We start from the raw sequence: 15,178 nt of genomic DNA on the forward strand, positions 1-15,178 counted from the left end.
GTACATTCCCCAAAACTCTGGTTACTGCTGTTAAATAAGAAATCACACAATGCAATATTTTATAGAGGTTCTTCAAGCTGGGCAGCTTCAGGTTTGCAAGTACCCGAGCCGAAATTACGTAAAACAAAAGAAGCAAAAGACAGAAGACAAAACAACTCCAAAGAAAGGCTAATCCCAAGTGACCAAAAACACAATGCTTTCCGGTATGGTTTGCGGAATGGTGCAAAAGTCAAGAAATCAATATTGCTTCCACCATCAACAAGTTACAATCAACCTGCAGTTTAACATTTTCTCCTAAGGGCAACAATAAGATTCGTCCAAATTTAACGGTAAATACAATAGCCAACACTAAAGTTCGCGCCTAGTTCAACAACAAAAGTAATTTAACATCAACGACAACAAATCACCTCAACATCAACAACGGAACGCGACGTAAAATACGCATTTCAGTAATTTGGCGACGAGCGATTGGCTATGGTCGAGGGAGGATGGAACTGAAAACTTCCGGCATGCAGTTAGTCTTAGAATTTAAGCAATTGAAAGCGTCAAACTTTACTACAGTTTCCAAACTCTTCTATAAAGTTTGAAAATGCTTCCTCATTTCACTTCGGGAAGATTTCGGTAACGTGCTAGGCAACACGGATTCTTGGTAGATTCCTGTTGATTAGCGTTCCAGTGCATACACGTACATCGTCATGAAAATGAAAAAAAAGTGATTCATAAAAAGGTGTATCGCTATCTTTCAAATTCGTGATACCAATGGTTAGATTGATTCCCCAAATATCAGTTCTATGGACATGTTGTCATGAATTAAATTGATATTGTTTCTTGTGTATCCTATGTTTAACCAATCATATTGTTGACTATTGCAATTGAGAGTACATGCTCATTTATTATTGAAAGCCGGGTAAATATGCCGGAAATTCGGGGTACGAGCTGTGAAACTATTTTGGACGCTGAATTGAATATGAATGAATTGAATTGAATGTTTTAGTATAAATACATAGGTGATTATTTCAAAAAAGAGAAAAAAAGAACATTTCAACGCGAAATCATCTTAAACTTACAGAGCCAAAACGACTACTGGCAGCCATTTTGTCCGTCGAGGTAATAGACCCATATCACTCAATGTCCAAAGAAACGATTTTGCCAGTCGAACCTCTCATTCAGTGTGAGGCTGGACGGGCAAAGACAATGCAAAGACAAAGCCTTTATTCCCCACGGACTCCAAAATGGCCGCCGCGTGATAAAGGTGAATTATCGGATGAAAATCCGAGATAGCTAGAGCCAATGAGAGCGCGCGATTTTGTATAATCACCTTTGTATTTATACTAAAGTGGACACGTTGAAGCATTTGGACACGTTGAAGCATATGGACACGAATATGGACACGTTGAAGCATTTTCAAACCTTTACAGGAGAGTTTCGAAACTTTTAGGAAACGTTTATAGTAAATTTTGACGCTTTAGATTGCTCAAATTCAAGACTGGTTGTGATAAATACAAAAAGAACAAGCTCCATTGAGTACTGCTCTGTCGCCTGCATGCTGGGATTTTTTTTGGTTCTAACCTCCCCCGACCATAGCCAGTCGCTCGTCCTCAAATTTTTTGAAGAGCGTATTTTTCTTGTTGAAGATGGCATCGCTTTACGAAGTTGATGTTGAGGTGATTTGTTGCTGTTGATGTTAACTTACTTTTGTTGTTGAATTAGCGTTTGCGTTAGCCGTTGAATTTGGACGAAGTTTATCGTTGACCTTGGGAGAAAATGTGAACTGCAGGTTGTTGATCTTGGAAGCAATTTTGATTTCTTGAATTTTCCCCCTTTCCGCCAACCATAAATCGAGCGGGGTTAGTATTTGGATGGGGGACTGAAAAGGGAGATACGATAAATTATTACCTTTCGATAACGTCATATGTATCACAATGCCTTTTTTTATCGGAATACTCAAATTTAACGGAATCCTTACTATTTATCACTTTTGGGCATAATTCTAGAGTAATCATGATACAGCATCCATTCCTTCCTCCCTGGATCCGTCCAAATAAGATGATTGTTGATATTCGGCTACGGTAATTTTTCGTCGCTTTTGAGAATTCTTTTCCGCACGCTATCTCCTTTATACTCTTACTCTTCCATTTTACAACTCAAAAAGGCATATTTTGTTTAATTCTATCTCTCAAAACTTCCCTGCTCTCAAAAATACCATAATGCAAAGCCTTCCAAACTAAAATGTGCCATTCCAATTTCGGGAAATTAAGAGCAGTATTGGCATTTGAAGCTGAAAAAGTTAGTGTTTCGCAAGGGTTTTGGCTAATTGGAAGGAGAAAAGTAAGAGTTCCGTTGAGACCACGAGGAAGAATACATGCAATTTTCCAATTCCGTCAAATTGTACAATTTCATGTAAAAGAGATTGCACATCCACCGTGGTTGGTTCAGAATTACTGATCCCCCATCACGACACGGTACAAAAACGGTTATCTGTTCATGGATGTAGAAGGATTCAGAATTTCTGATCCCTCATCACGACACAGTAAAAAACGGTTATCTGTTCATGGTTGTAAAAGGATTCAGAATTTCTGATCCCCCATTACGACACAGTACAAAAATACCTATCTGTTCATGGTTGTAAAAGGGACGAGCGTGTTCGCAAATGATAATGCTCTGTGATTTGAGGTGAGTTTTTAATTCTTACAACAGCTGCTTCTCGCAGCTTTCATGTTTTGTTTCTAAACAACCAAGTGAGCTCATTTACGCGTTTAAGGAAGCTGTTGAAGGAACGCAAAAGCCCTTTGAGGGAAAACTTTTGTCGGAATACTGAGCCCGTTTACGAGGTAAAACATTTGTTGGAATACTGAGCCCGTTTACGAGGTAAACAAACTTTGAAGTAGCACGTGATTTTCAAACTACAGAGAGCTTCACAGTGAGATCATCAAATTCGCGAGGTCTTCTGAGTTTATCTATTGGAGGTTGAAGACTAGAAATGAACCTTTCTTCAAGATTCCAGTTGCGCGACATCAGCACTTTGAATTTCGTAAGTGTCACCTTACGCTCGGAGTGTTTCTCCTACTTCGAAAGTGCCAAAAAAAGTTCTGTCTGTATCTTCCAAACAGCGAGCCATTTATAACTAACAAACCAGGAAACGCTATACTGGTTTTACATGATTGGCTATATAAAGAGACTTGATTCTTACTTCACTGAGCACTCGAAACATTGTAGCTCCGAGTCTCCGTTTGAGCTCTTCGAAAACGCTAAAAGCAACTGACGAAGGATCCAATTACTTGGTTCCGAAACCGGTCTTGCATTTTAAAGCTGAAAGACAGTTATTTTCAGAACTCTAATAACCAGCCACTGATTGTTTCTTACATGAAGGAAAAATCATTCAAGGATATTCTTGTCCTTCAAACACACAATCATAATCAACCAAGCGTTTGGTTACCAAGTTGAAGGAAATTTACATACGATCACCTAAACTGACTCCAAGCAATAATCGCTCAATTTTAGCGATCACAACACTACTGAGTCTACAAAACAGAATTCTGATCACCAAAATCTTGAAACTCATCATTGATAACGAACGTATAAGCAGAGGAATCGTAGATTTCAGTGAACACCATGATACCAAGCTATTTGATTGTAAAAAAAATATCTCAGCAGTTTGAGTCTCTCTTGGTTATACAAATAGCTCAGAGACGATATACCACAGATTATATGGGTATTACCCATTTAGATTGTGTAACACTGGTGACCACACAGAACTGAGAAATGGAGAGGGGGTTTCTAAATTTGTCTCCAGCAACATTCCAAGCTATTGGCCTTTTTCGTCGAACGTTTCGAATTTATTGTTTTTTGTTGCGTGACAATCATGATGAAAATAGTCTTACTAGACTACTGTGGACGTAAAATTTTCAGTGGTCGAGAAACTATCGATATGAAAACAGTGGAAAGTTCAGCTTCCCCTATTCACATAACAGAATATTCTATTTCTTCCATATTTTCCCCTTGTACATCTCCGCAATAGTCACATGCGCCTCTCGAGCGGCTGTTTTTTTTAAATCCTGAGTGTTCATTGGCCAGGGTTCGACCCGCGACCTCCGGAGACAGCCCAATGCTCAACCAACTGAGCCACCGGTGCACAGTAACCTCACATCTGAAAGTATTTGATAAAGACGACAGATAATTTTTTCTTTGAGAAGGAATTTTCAACGATATTTCTAGATCTTGCTTCGTTCTTGTGTGTTCCACTGTGGACATTATTGCATAGAACGAATATTCCAATCGACCTGTTTCTTGCGAACCAGTCTGTTCAGTCTTTCCAAAACCATGCATTTTGTGAATCAAACAAGTGTGTTCAATTGGCCATTGTGCCAAACATTTTATGAATCGAACCATTGTGTTCATTTGGCCATTGTGAGTCAACACCCTCTATTAGAAAGCCCTGTTTGGGAATTCCATTGCAATTCCTCTAAATATAGGAATCAAAAACGTGAAAAGAACATTAGGAAAGCGTCTCAGTTTAACAACCAAACACAAACATCAAGTTTAAGAAAACAGATTGATGGCTTCGTGGCTGGGATTTTGCCACTCGAACGCCTTTAACTTCAATGCTCAATGCTTCAATGCTCAGTTGGTGGCTCCTTATCTGACAGCCGTGTATTGATCTGCGGTGTCCCTCAGGGGTCCATCCTCCGTCCACTCTTATTCTTACTATATATAAATGACTTTCCTAATTGTTTGACACGCTGTGAACCGAGGGTGTACGCCGATGATACGCATCTGACATATGCAGACAATAATGTAGGTAGCATTGAATCATGTCTTAGTGAGGGCGTATTCAATGTGCATACTTGGTTAAATGCAAACAAACTTATTTTAAATATGGCTAAAACAGAATTTAGGCTGATAGGATCTGGCCAAAGGCTAATTACCATTGCTGCTTGCCCCTCAATCTCAATGAACGGTACTCGGGTGAAACAGGTTGTAACTACGAAATCACTTGGTGTAACAATTGACGACAAACTCATTTGGGATTGCCACATCGGAAAACTAACCAAAAAAATCGCTTCTGGAATCGGTGCCATGAAAGGTGTTAGGCACCTGGCTCCTCCGGCGACCTTACATCTTATATAGCAAATTTTAATACAACCTCACTTTGACTACTGTATTACTGTTTGGGAAACATGTGGGGTTACTTTACAAGACAAGCTGCAAAAATTGTAGAATAGAGCAGCCCGCGTTTTAACGTTCTCTAACTATGACGTTGATGCTGGCCAACTGTTGGAAATTCTGGGGTGGAAAAATCTTGATCGCCAGCGAAACATGCAAAAGGCCACCAAGGTATTCAAATGCCTACATGGGTTAGCTCCGGACTATTTAACATCGAAATTTTCTGAACGAAACACAAGCTACAATTTGAGGGACTCCGAGAACAAATTTAAGTTATATTGCCAGGCAGAAACGTGTTTCAAAAATAGTTTTAGTTATAATGGCGCCACACTGTGGAATCGCTGTCCTTGCAGTGAAGCTAGGTGCGCGGAATCCCTCAGGTCGTTCAAACGCGAAATCAGCAAAGCTCTATAAGGCACAGCATTCAAGAAAAGAAGCTTTTTGATATAGTGTACTTTATAGTTATAACTGAGTCGGTATAGTTTTGATCTTTCTGTAAAGAGCTGATGAACTGCCCGTGGTTAAATAAATAAAATGTTTCATTTCTTTGGAAACTTCAGCATGTTTCATCTCCTACCCTCCCGAGAGATGAAAGATTGTCCCAATCGTAAAATTATACATAATCAGTAATGTAAATGACAACAAAATAAATCGTGAAAGAAAAAAAAACAAAGGAGTGCCAATCAGGCCCAGAACGGTCACATGCTGTGGGAGTCAACACCCACTGAGCAGCGACACTGTTCAGATTTCCCAATACAGCGATACTGTTTTTTTCCCTATACACGAATCAAAAAACGTGAAAAGAAGGTTGGAAAGTAGCCCTTAACAACCAAAAACAACAATGAAATCAAGTGAAGAAAACGAAGTAAAAATATATTTCTGTATAAGATTAGAAGTCTTTCGCGGGGACAATACGCAGTGATCTCCCATGAAAGGGCTTTAGTAGAGCTCATATGCTTCTGGTCAATGATATTTCCAAACCAACAACAAAATGAATACATTGCTTCCATTGCAGGAATTAAAAAAGACGTAGAAAGAACATAAGAAACTAGTCTTCAATGGCCAAACAAAATATAAAAATGAAGTCAAGTTTTAAAAAAAACTAGATATCGTTGTCACTGGGACCGTCACATCGCAGTAGTCAGCCGTCCAAGTACTAACCCCATCCGAACGGGCTTAACTTTAGTAGACATTTAGACTAAGTATGTGATAGGTCAAATCAATGACATACCACCTTGTACAGGAATCAAAAACGTGAAAAGAATATTAGGAAAAAAGCCTTAAAAAACCAAATACACAAAACACATAATATTAATGTATTTTGTTTTATACACAAACCAAAGCAAACGCATAAAGCGGCCAATCTCCAGTCAGTATTCCAAAGAAATCTCACCTTTTAAATCTGACATTCCTCAGAAACCTTTCGTGAAAGTATAAATTCTGGTAGTATTGCTGTGCTGATCGTTGAGGCCCCATTAGGGAAGGGTGGGGGTGGGGAGATCTAAATATCCCGTATCCTGTTAAGTTTTGGCCTAAATATCCTGTATGCCATTAATTCCTCTGGTTTGTATAATGCCAGTTCGATTTTTTTAAATATCCCGTATCCAGTTAATTTCCCCCATATGTCCTGTATCCCTATAATTTTTTACCTAAATATCCCGTATCCTGATACCACCTAATAGGGCCTCGTTGTTTCCATTTGCAAATTTACCGGTAGTAGCAGTAATAACTAACAATTATTCCACGAGGGCGCGCTGGATATTCAGTGATAAATGACCAACGAGGCGCGTAGCGTCGAGTGGTTATACTCATGTTATATGCAGCCAGCCCGAGTAGAATAATTGTTTTATTAAAACTCCGGGATCAACAATTTCTCCCTCGGTCAATTCCGGTGCAAAACGGCTTTTGTGGGCCATTTTTTTCTCACAGCTGCAAAAATGCTTTCAGCTTGTTACATTTGCTGACGCGTTGCTTGACCATATTAGGTACAGCAGGACGAGCCAATGAAAATGTCGGAAATCTGATATCCGTAGTTCAGTTTTTAATGATAAGAGATAACCTCTTCCTGTACATGTTTTTACAACAAATAACTTCTAATTAAATTACAGATTGATCTTTCTTGTAATCTCTCCCCATTTTCCGAAGTTTACCCGTAGTTGTAGTTCACTGTAACTGAACAATTTGTGCTCTGTTTGTGCATCCCACGGATAGGCCCCTATAGTCGTCTTCTTTTAACCTGCCCCTAATATTTTCTCTCTATATAGGTTTAATTTAGGCTCCATACGTATTTAACCTAGGTAAAATGAGGATCACCAAATAATCTACAGTAGGTAAAACGGATTCAACCTGAGAACGGATTTTATCGGCAACATATACGTATTTAACATTTACTGTGGAAAAAGTAGAAAATTAGAGTTTCTGGGACTGTGTTTTCAGTAATCCCAGATCCCATAACATAGTACGCACGTTCAACGGGCTAAAAAGCTAAACGTTAGCTGTGAGTACACGTTTAAAAATAAATGCTACGACGGTGCAACAATCTTGGCAATGGAATTTAGATCCAACCAAATTCTTTTGCACTTTTCATGTGATAGTGGCGTGACCTACACTTTCACCGTTATTGCCACGAAATAAGTAGAGACTATCACGTCGTTGGCCTCGTATTAACGTTATATACTATTTTTTTTTCCTGGTTAGGCTCCTCTTGTTACGACCGACTGTCTTAGCCATATAAAGTTTTGTTTTCTATGCCCAAGTGTTTAACAGACGAACGCACTTAGTCTAAAGACTTTTCAAATTTGCATAATAAATTGCACTCAGCAGTAATCGCTGGCCTGAGAAATTCGTTTAATTAATCCATTTCAGGCATTGCAAGCGTTCTACGTTTTGCAAAAAAAGATGCTTTTTGCTCTTGTTACTGAAAAGGCATACTCAGTACCATGGTGTCGTCTTGTTGCTGGTAACTGATTGCCGTCGTACCTGTGACATTTTGAATCAGTGATTTGAAAAGGACCAGAAGTTACATCTAGTTTGCTAATTACGGATGCATTACGAATTTGTTAGTGGTTACCTCTCCAGCACTCCAACTTGGCTTTTTAGATCTTCGGTGTAGGGTAGTTTTTGCTGCTTCTTTCATTTGCCCCAGTGTTTCTAAACCTTCGCCTGAGATGCCAAGCAATTTCATTACATCACCCATTTCTAGGATGTTGTCGATCTTGTCAATGTCTCTCTGTGTACCACTCGCCATGTCGCATTAGTGAATAAATGCAAGTATTGTTTTAAGTGCAATTCTTGGGTTAAATCAGTCTTAAATGCAAAGTGCAGAAGATTTCACCGGTCGATGACAAAGGGAGTGCCGTTTTCACGAGACAATACCCCGGATGCATATTTGTATGGCGCTTTAATGAGTTCAAAATTCAACCTTGCGATTTTACCAAAAGTTCTATCCACCAAAGGTTTGAATTCATCTAATACTCGATTAAATTTATCAAAACCTGAAATTCAAATTCATCAAAACGTTCAATTCGTCGAACTGCTAAATTCATCGAATAATCGATTGAATTTATCGAAACCTGAAGTTCATCAAAACGCTAAATTCATCGAACTGTTGAATTCATCGTATAATTAAATTTATCACAACACTAAATTCATCGAACTGTTGAAATCCAACGGTTGAATTAATCGAAACCTTAGATTCATCAAAATGCTGCTTTCCTCCTATTCCCTGCATACAAATAACTCAACGACTCAGACAACTTTATTCTGGTTAAATTAGGAAGCTGACTGCTGCCATGCGATTACAAGCGGTACTTAACAATTATTCCTCGAGCCCGAATGGGCTCTGAGTCAATAGCCCATGAGGCCGAAGGCCGAATGGGCTATTGACTCAGAGGCCATGAGGGCGAGAGGAATAATTGTTTTAGTAAAATCCAACTAGTTGGTCAAAAAAATATCGAGACAAAACATCTTTCGCTAGTTAAAGCCAGACTTTAATTGTTGTTTTGGTTTTCAAAGCCGGCGCTTTTCGCTACTAGTGGGCTATAACAAATAGCCTACTAGTAGCTCAACCAATCAGAACGCAGCATTGATAATAGACCACTAGTTGGATTTTACTAAAACCTGATATGCCCTGACTGCTAAGGCCATGACGCCAGCTCCGTTTAATGAAATACCGCCACAAAAGAAAATGTATTATCTCGAGAAAAATCGCGTCAGCTGCTCTCCAGGAAAACCCCTCTTTCTGAGGGAATCCTGGTCCCTTTCGCATGCAAATATTAAGCGAGTAAGGCGTTAAATTAATGTCAAAACCATTGAAACAAGCGGAATTCGCAGATCATGAATACAGCCACTAAAACGTCGAGGGATAAAATGTTTGCACTCGCATGAGTGGTCAGCATAGAATAACCCGCCTCTCAAAGTCCCGCTGTTAAACATGTACTGACGTGTTCACTACCATAGCAACCTCTAACGAACTACATCATCTATGAATAACACACAAACACGATAGCAACTCCTACCATATTAGGCGAAAAATGAAAACAACAGTTTGCTGCTATTCTTTGGCCCGCAGCAAACAATAAGTTTCCTCCTATTCCCTGCATACAAATAACTCAACGACTCAGACAACAATATTCTGGTTAAATGGGAAGCTGAATGCTGGCATGCGATTACATGAGTACAACGAGCGGGAAACAGCAAAAAGAAGTAGAATTCATGTAACAGACTACAACCCTAAAGACTTTGAAAAAAGTAAAAGGGTTTGCAAAGAATCTTCAACGGTTTATTGCGCTGTCGGATTTCCATCGATCGTGGTGCTTCCAATAGCGGTCGGAGACGTTAGCATTGGCGCAACCTGCTCTAAAAGAGTGCAAACTGATTTTGGTGTTGCTTGGCACAAATTCCTTGAGCAAACCGATAATAGATTCCTTACCCCTTGTACGACTTAGCAGTTTTATCTTGTGGATAAGCCGAAATCCTATGCTTGTCTTAACTATAGGTTTAAAATACGTAATCGAGGTTCGAAGGTAGCATTGGGACACCTGCCATCTGAATATACCTCTCCAGGTTAGCTAGTGGGCAGGTCACATTGCTAGCAGCGAATTTAACTATCCCGCCTTGTTGTTTCCATTGCGAACTGCTAGGGCATAAAATAAATATGGGTTGCTTGCTTGTCAATTAAGGTCCAGTTAAAAGTTCAAACAACTAAGTACCACGCGAAGAAGTGTATTTCCCTCTTGAATTCACTACAGGCGTAGCTCCACGCTTCATAGAAAAGCGCTCGAAAGGGCAAGGCATTCTGATACATAGATAGATAGATGTGATAGATAGATTTTATTGAAAAGAATACATGGCAGCCAAAGGCTGAATTGCGTACCGTTAAGATGTAAATAATAAAAAATTACCTAAATATATAATAATGCTATATAATAAAGTACTATTACGTGGCGCTATCTCCATGTGAATAAGAGCTTCATCGTAACTGAGGCTAGGGCACATGATTTTTAAAGCCCTCTTCTGGACTCGCTCTAGCTCATTAACTAAATACTTTGGGAGTGAGTAATAATACACAGGGATCGCATAATCTAAAACTGATCTTACACAAGTGATGTAAAATAACCCTAAGTCATTGCAGGGAACCTTGGCCCTTTTTAGCTGAACTAAAAAATATGGCCTTTTGGCTGCCTTTTTGATAACATCATTTACTTGGGTGTTCCATGATAGATCAGTTGTGATTGTTATTCCTAGTAACTTTGCACTATCAACGAGCTCTAGCTCTTTGCCATGTACCCTAATTGGCTCAAAATGTTGCCTTATTTTCTAGCAAAAGAGATTCGGAGTTCTTTGCACTTCTCATTATTGAGTTGGACTCTGTTTGCCAGGGACCACTCGGCTACCTTATCAGCAATAATTTGGGCACTACTAACCTCGCCCTTTCCGACAACTTCAGATGCAGTAGTGTCGTCCACATATTTCCAGACACACGCGCCATTAATTACCAGGTCGTTTATGATAACTACAAACAACCAGGGCACTAGTTTCGTCCCCTGAGGGACTCCTGAGGGGACTGAGCCCCACTCAGAGAGGCATCCCTTGGACAGTTTGTTTCTCTGGGATCGGTTACTTAGAAAATCAATAATCCAATTGATTTCACTAATAGGAAGATCTAGTTTACCTAATTTATAGATTAGAATGGTATGATCTATCAGATCGAAAGCCTTTCTATAATCGAAAAGGATAGCCCTTACAGTAGATCCGTTGTCATCAGTTCCTGTGATCCACTCATGGATCATGCTGAGCAAGGCGATAGTGGTGGAGGACTTTGGGACAGCTCTGTACTGGTTAGAATCTAGTACCTTCATCACAGCTGGCTTCATTCTCGTCGTCATCGCCCTTTTCGTTTCTCTTAGTTGGCGGAGCCTTGCACGAGAAAACGAAGGGCTCTGGAGACATGGGATTTTCGAGTCCTAGATTCTGGGACTTCCGGTCTCCATGTATGCGGTCGTGATGTTTCTATACACTGTCTGTGACTGTCATGGCGGTTGTCGAGGCAGGATTTGAGGAATCCTTGTGTCGGGCCTTAAGGGGTCTCAATATGGAAAATGTTTCCCTACGTGTACAACAGAAAGAGGCGATAAGGAACATTGTTTTTTTACGGAAAGACACTTTAATTATTTTGCTGACAGGCTTTGGCAAGTCATTGATTTTTCAGTTGTTGCCCTTAGTTTTTGACTCGTGGCTTAGAGCAAAGAAATCTTTTATTTTGATTGTTTCTCCTTTAAACACCTTGAAGAGAGATCAAACAGTCAAGCTGAACGATATGCAAGTTAGAAGTTTAGTGGTTCGGAATACTGAGTTGTTAAGTGATGTTGAAATTAACGAAATCAAGCAACCGAAGTATAGAATAATTTATGGCCACCCGGAGGTATTTCTTGGAAAATTGCGTAAGTTATTGGATTGCAAAGAAGTGAGACACCATATGTGAGCTATCGTGATTGATGAAGCACATCTCATTGTAGAGTGGCAAGTATTTAACTCTTGCCTTTATTTCTTTCCAGTTACTTCGGTATAATCTATTGTAAGGCTTTGCTTACGGTTTATCTTCATTTTAGTCTTGCCCCACCCTCAATTTTGTGTTGAAATTTGTGAAAAAGTTACACATTATTAAAGTAAAGGGGGACAATGTTTGTGTTATCATCATTTTTGTTTTATCACATTCAGATCATCCCAATTGTCTTGAAATCTCAACAGAATTTATTTATAACAACAACAAACTTGATGTACAACGTCAACCATTTGGCAAGAGCACATGGCGAGCCTATATCCTTAATGCGCATGTCACTAGCGTTATTAAGCAACCATGAAATATCAACACACCAATCATGCAGAATTTGCATGTACCGATCAAAACTGTAAAATTAGCCAACATCATATGATCCACAAGAAAATATTAATGCAAAACGAGGAAATAAAATAGCCACTTTCAAAAATAACATAATACTCTTTGTTTGCCCTCAAAAATTTTGCTTAAGTCTTGTTTTTATTTTCTCTTGGGACCATTGTGAGTCCCAAGAGAGACTGGAAACATTATGCTTATGAAGGGCAAACAAGGAGTATTATGGTAAGTTTGATAGTGGCCTATTGGCTGAGCAACGTGTACCTGTAGTGGTAGTGGTAGTGGTAGTGGTGGTGGTGGTGGTGGTGGTGGTGGTGGTGGTAGTAGTAGTAGTAGTAGTAGTAGTAGTAGTAGAATTCATGTCAATTTGGGATATTCCATTCAGGTGTAATCTGCTATCATTGCTCACAATCTATTGTTATAATCATTGTTACATAACATTGGTTTTCATTTTACTCGCATTTTATTTCCAGTTTAGCTTCATCCTTTCCATTAAAAACTGGAATACTTTGATATGCCCTACCCCTTGAAATTAAATAATTGTTTTTTCTTTACATATTGTGAGGATGAGAATAAGTAATTGACATTTAAATTGTAACAGTAAGTGAAATGTTGTTAGTAATGAAAGTTGTAGTTAGCTATAAACCTTGTAAATATTAAAAGTAGTGTCATAGTGTGATAATAAACAATGAACATTATATAACCAAACAAATAATGTAAGTTCAAGCATTAGCGTGTTGAGTTTTTTCCCGCCGCCCTTAGAATTTCCAGTGGCCTTCAATCCCTGGGGTGAGGGATATGTTCTGTTACCAAACATTATGAAATAGGTTGCGCTCTATGCAGCTGTGCCATCTTTTTTTGAAATGTATAACTTTTTTAATGCTTTACTGCTTATTTACAGTGGTGGATCTAGGGATGATGTTCCTCCCTCTTGCTGTTATGGACAAGAAAATCTCCATGTTTTCATGCATTCACCATTTGGGCCTGTCTGGATCTACCACTGGCATACCAGATATCCTTATCAATAGTAAAGGAAAATATAAGAGAACACTATATAGGAATAAGTACAGCCATAGCCTTCATTTCTGTATGTAAGTAAATTGAAGAGAAGTTTTTATTCCATGCTTACATTCACTTTGTTTTCCAAGGGGTAATAAAACAGGTTCACTTTGAAAGATTGCCATATCTTTTTTTGGCCATGCTACCAGTGGACCTATCCGTAGTTTATTTTGGGCGTTGTTTGTGTTCATCACAGCTGTGACTTGAACTGCAGCTTCAGTTGGGGCTGGTTTTTCTGCCCTCACAGAGTCATCATCAACAATCTGACCAGCAGCAACAAGAAGACACTGTTACTAACTCCTGTCTCTGCTTTAATAGCAGAACTGTGGTACCTTAAATCAAATGCAGAATAATCATCAGTACATAGTTTAATAATATTGTTAAATATTACAGGCCAATAATATGTAGCACTTTTGTTAAGAAATCCTTTTCTGTAGTGGCTCTCCTTGAAAAAAGGGCCACCAATAATGCTATTATTATAACCCATAACAGTGGACTTGTTAAGGATTTTACAGTGTGATATATAAATATCAACAATTTTAGTATTTGAGGGGTTATGCAAACAACCTCTTTGGTATTTGTTTCCGGGCTTGCATGAGTCCTGTTTACTGAAAAAATATTTTCCTTTGTTGTCATGAACAGCAGTAAAGTTTTAATAACGTATTACCCGGCCTGTACAGATTTTGGTTTGTTTGTGGTTGGAAACCTGTTCTGACTCTACACGCTGGGCTTCCTCCATCTCCCACAATCCTTTCACATCTGGAACTACCAAAGCATACTTGTCAACAAAGTTGCCAATGCACCCCTCAAGGAATTCATGTTTCTCTTGTACAGTTGCAGATTGTGGTGGTATTTCCAGATTTAATGGCCTTGATTCAAGGGTTTCCATTCCAGCCTATGCCATGAAGGCTTCGCAAATGTGTGCACGTGTTACCTGAAGCATAAGGGCCTCCGCACCAGCATAGTTTTTCTTCACTTGTGGGGGAACATTTGCCCGTCCGAACCTTTGTCTGAAATAGAAGAGGGTGCCCATGTCACGTGAAGACTGTGTCTTGTACAACTTTTCCCAGGTGAACTGAAGGGAAGAGAAAAACAATGGTTCAAAGTTGAGGGACAAACACTTCAGCATGTTTGACAACAGAATGAATAATTATTATAATTATAATATGCATTTTACTTGAGAAACTATTGCAATTTGCTGTCACTGATAACTCTGATGGTCAGGAAATACTGAATTATATTGCGGTACAATGAATTCGGTGAGATATAGCAATTATAATTAAGAATACAGTATTATAAGTCGAAAGTCAATAGTATTTCACGCACCTGGTATTTTCGTAAGCCGCTTTGTCTCATGATGTCGGCTTGAATAGACCGGTCGGCAGGACTCTCGGACAATTGAATCTTAGTTGCATCATGTCTTTCTTTATCACCTTGCAAAAATTCTGGAAGGCGCCGTGGTGCAGTAGTGATATTCTTGGGAGCAATAGGTCTAAACTGAGGGGGTTTTTGTCGTGATGTTGATCGCCCTCCACAAAAAGGCACATCCGAACACTGTGAACA

At 39.2% G+C, this 15,178-nt stretch overlaps 1 protein-coding gene across 1 annotated transcript in view; it reads right to left on the reverse strand.

Annotated features, from left to right (window-relative positions):
- Positions 1-8,520, reverse strand: part of LOC138003654 (uncharacterized protein in xynA 3'region-like) — a 17,725-nt gene extending 9,205 nt beyond the window's left edge. The window contains exon 1 of the mRNA XM_068849842.1: positions 8,234-8,520. Coding sequence (XP_068705943.1) covers positions 8,234-8,410 — 177 coding nt within the window. The 5' untranslated portion in view covers positions 8,411-8,520. The remainder of the gene's footprint in view (positions 1-8,233) is intronic.
- Between the last annotated feature and the right edge of the window lie 6,658 nt (positions 8,521-15,178).

This window comes from Montipora foliosa, chromosome 5 (assembly GCF_036669935.1).
Source record: "Montipora foliosa isolate CH-2021 chromosome 5, ASM3666993v2, whole genome shotgun sequence".
NCBI classification, from domain to species: Eukaryota; Metazoa; Cnidaria; class Anthozoa; order Scleractinia; family Acroporidae; genus Montipora; species Montipora foliosa.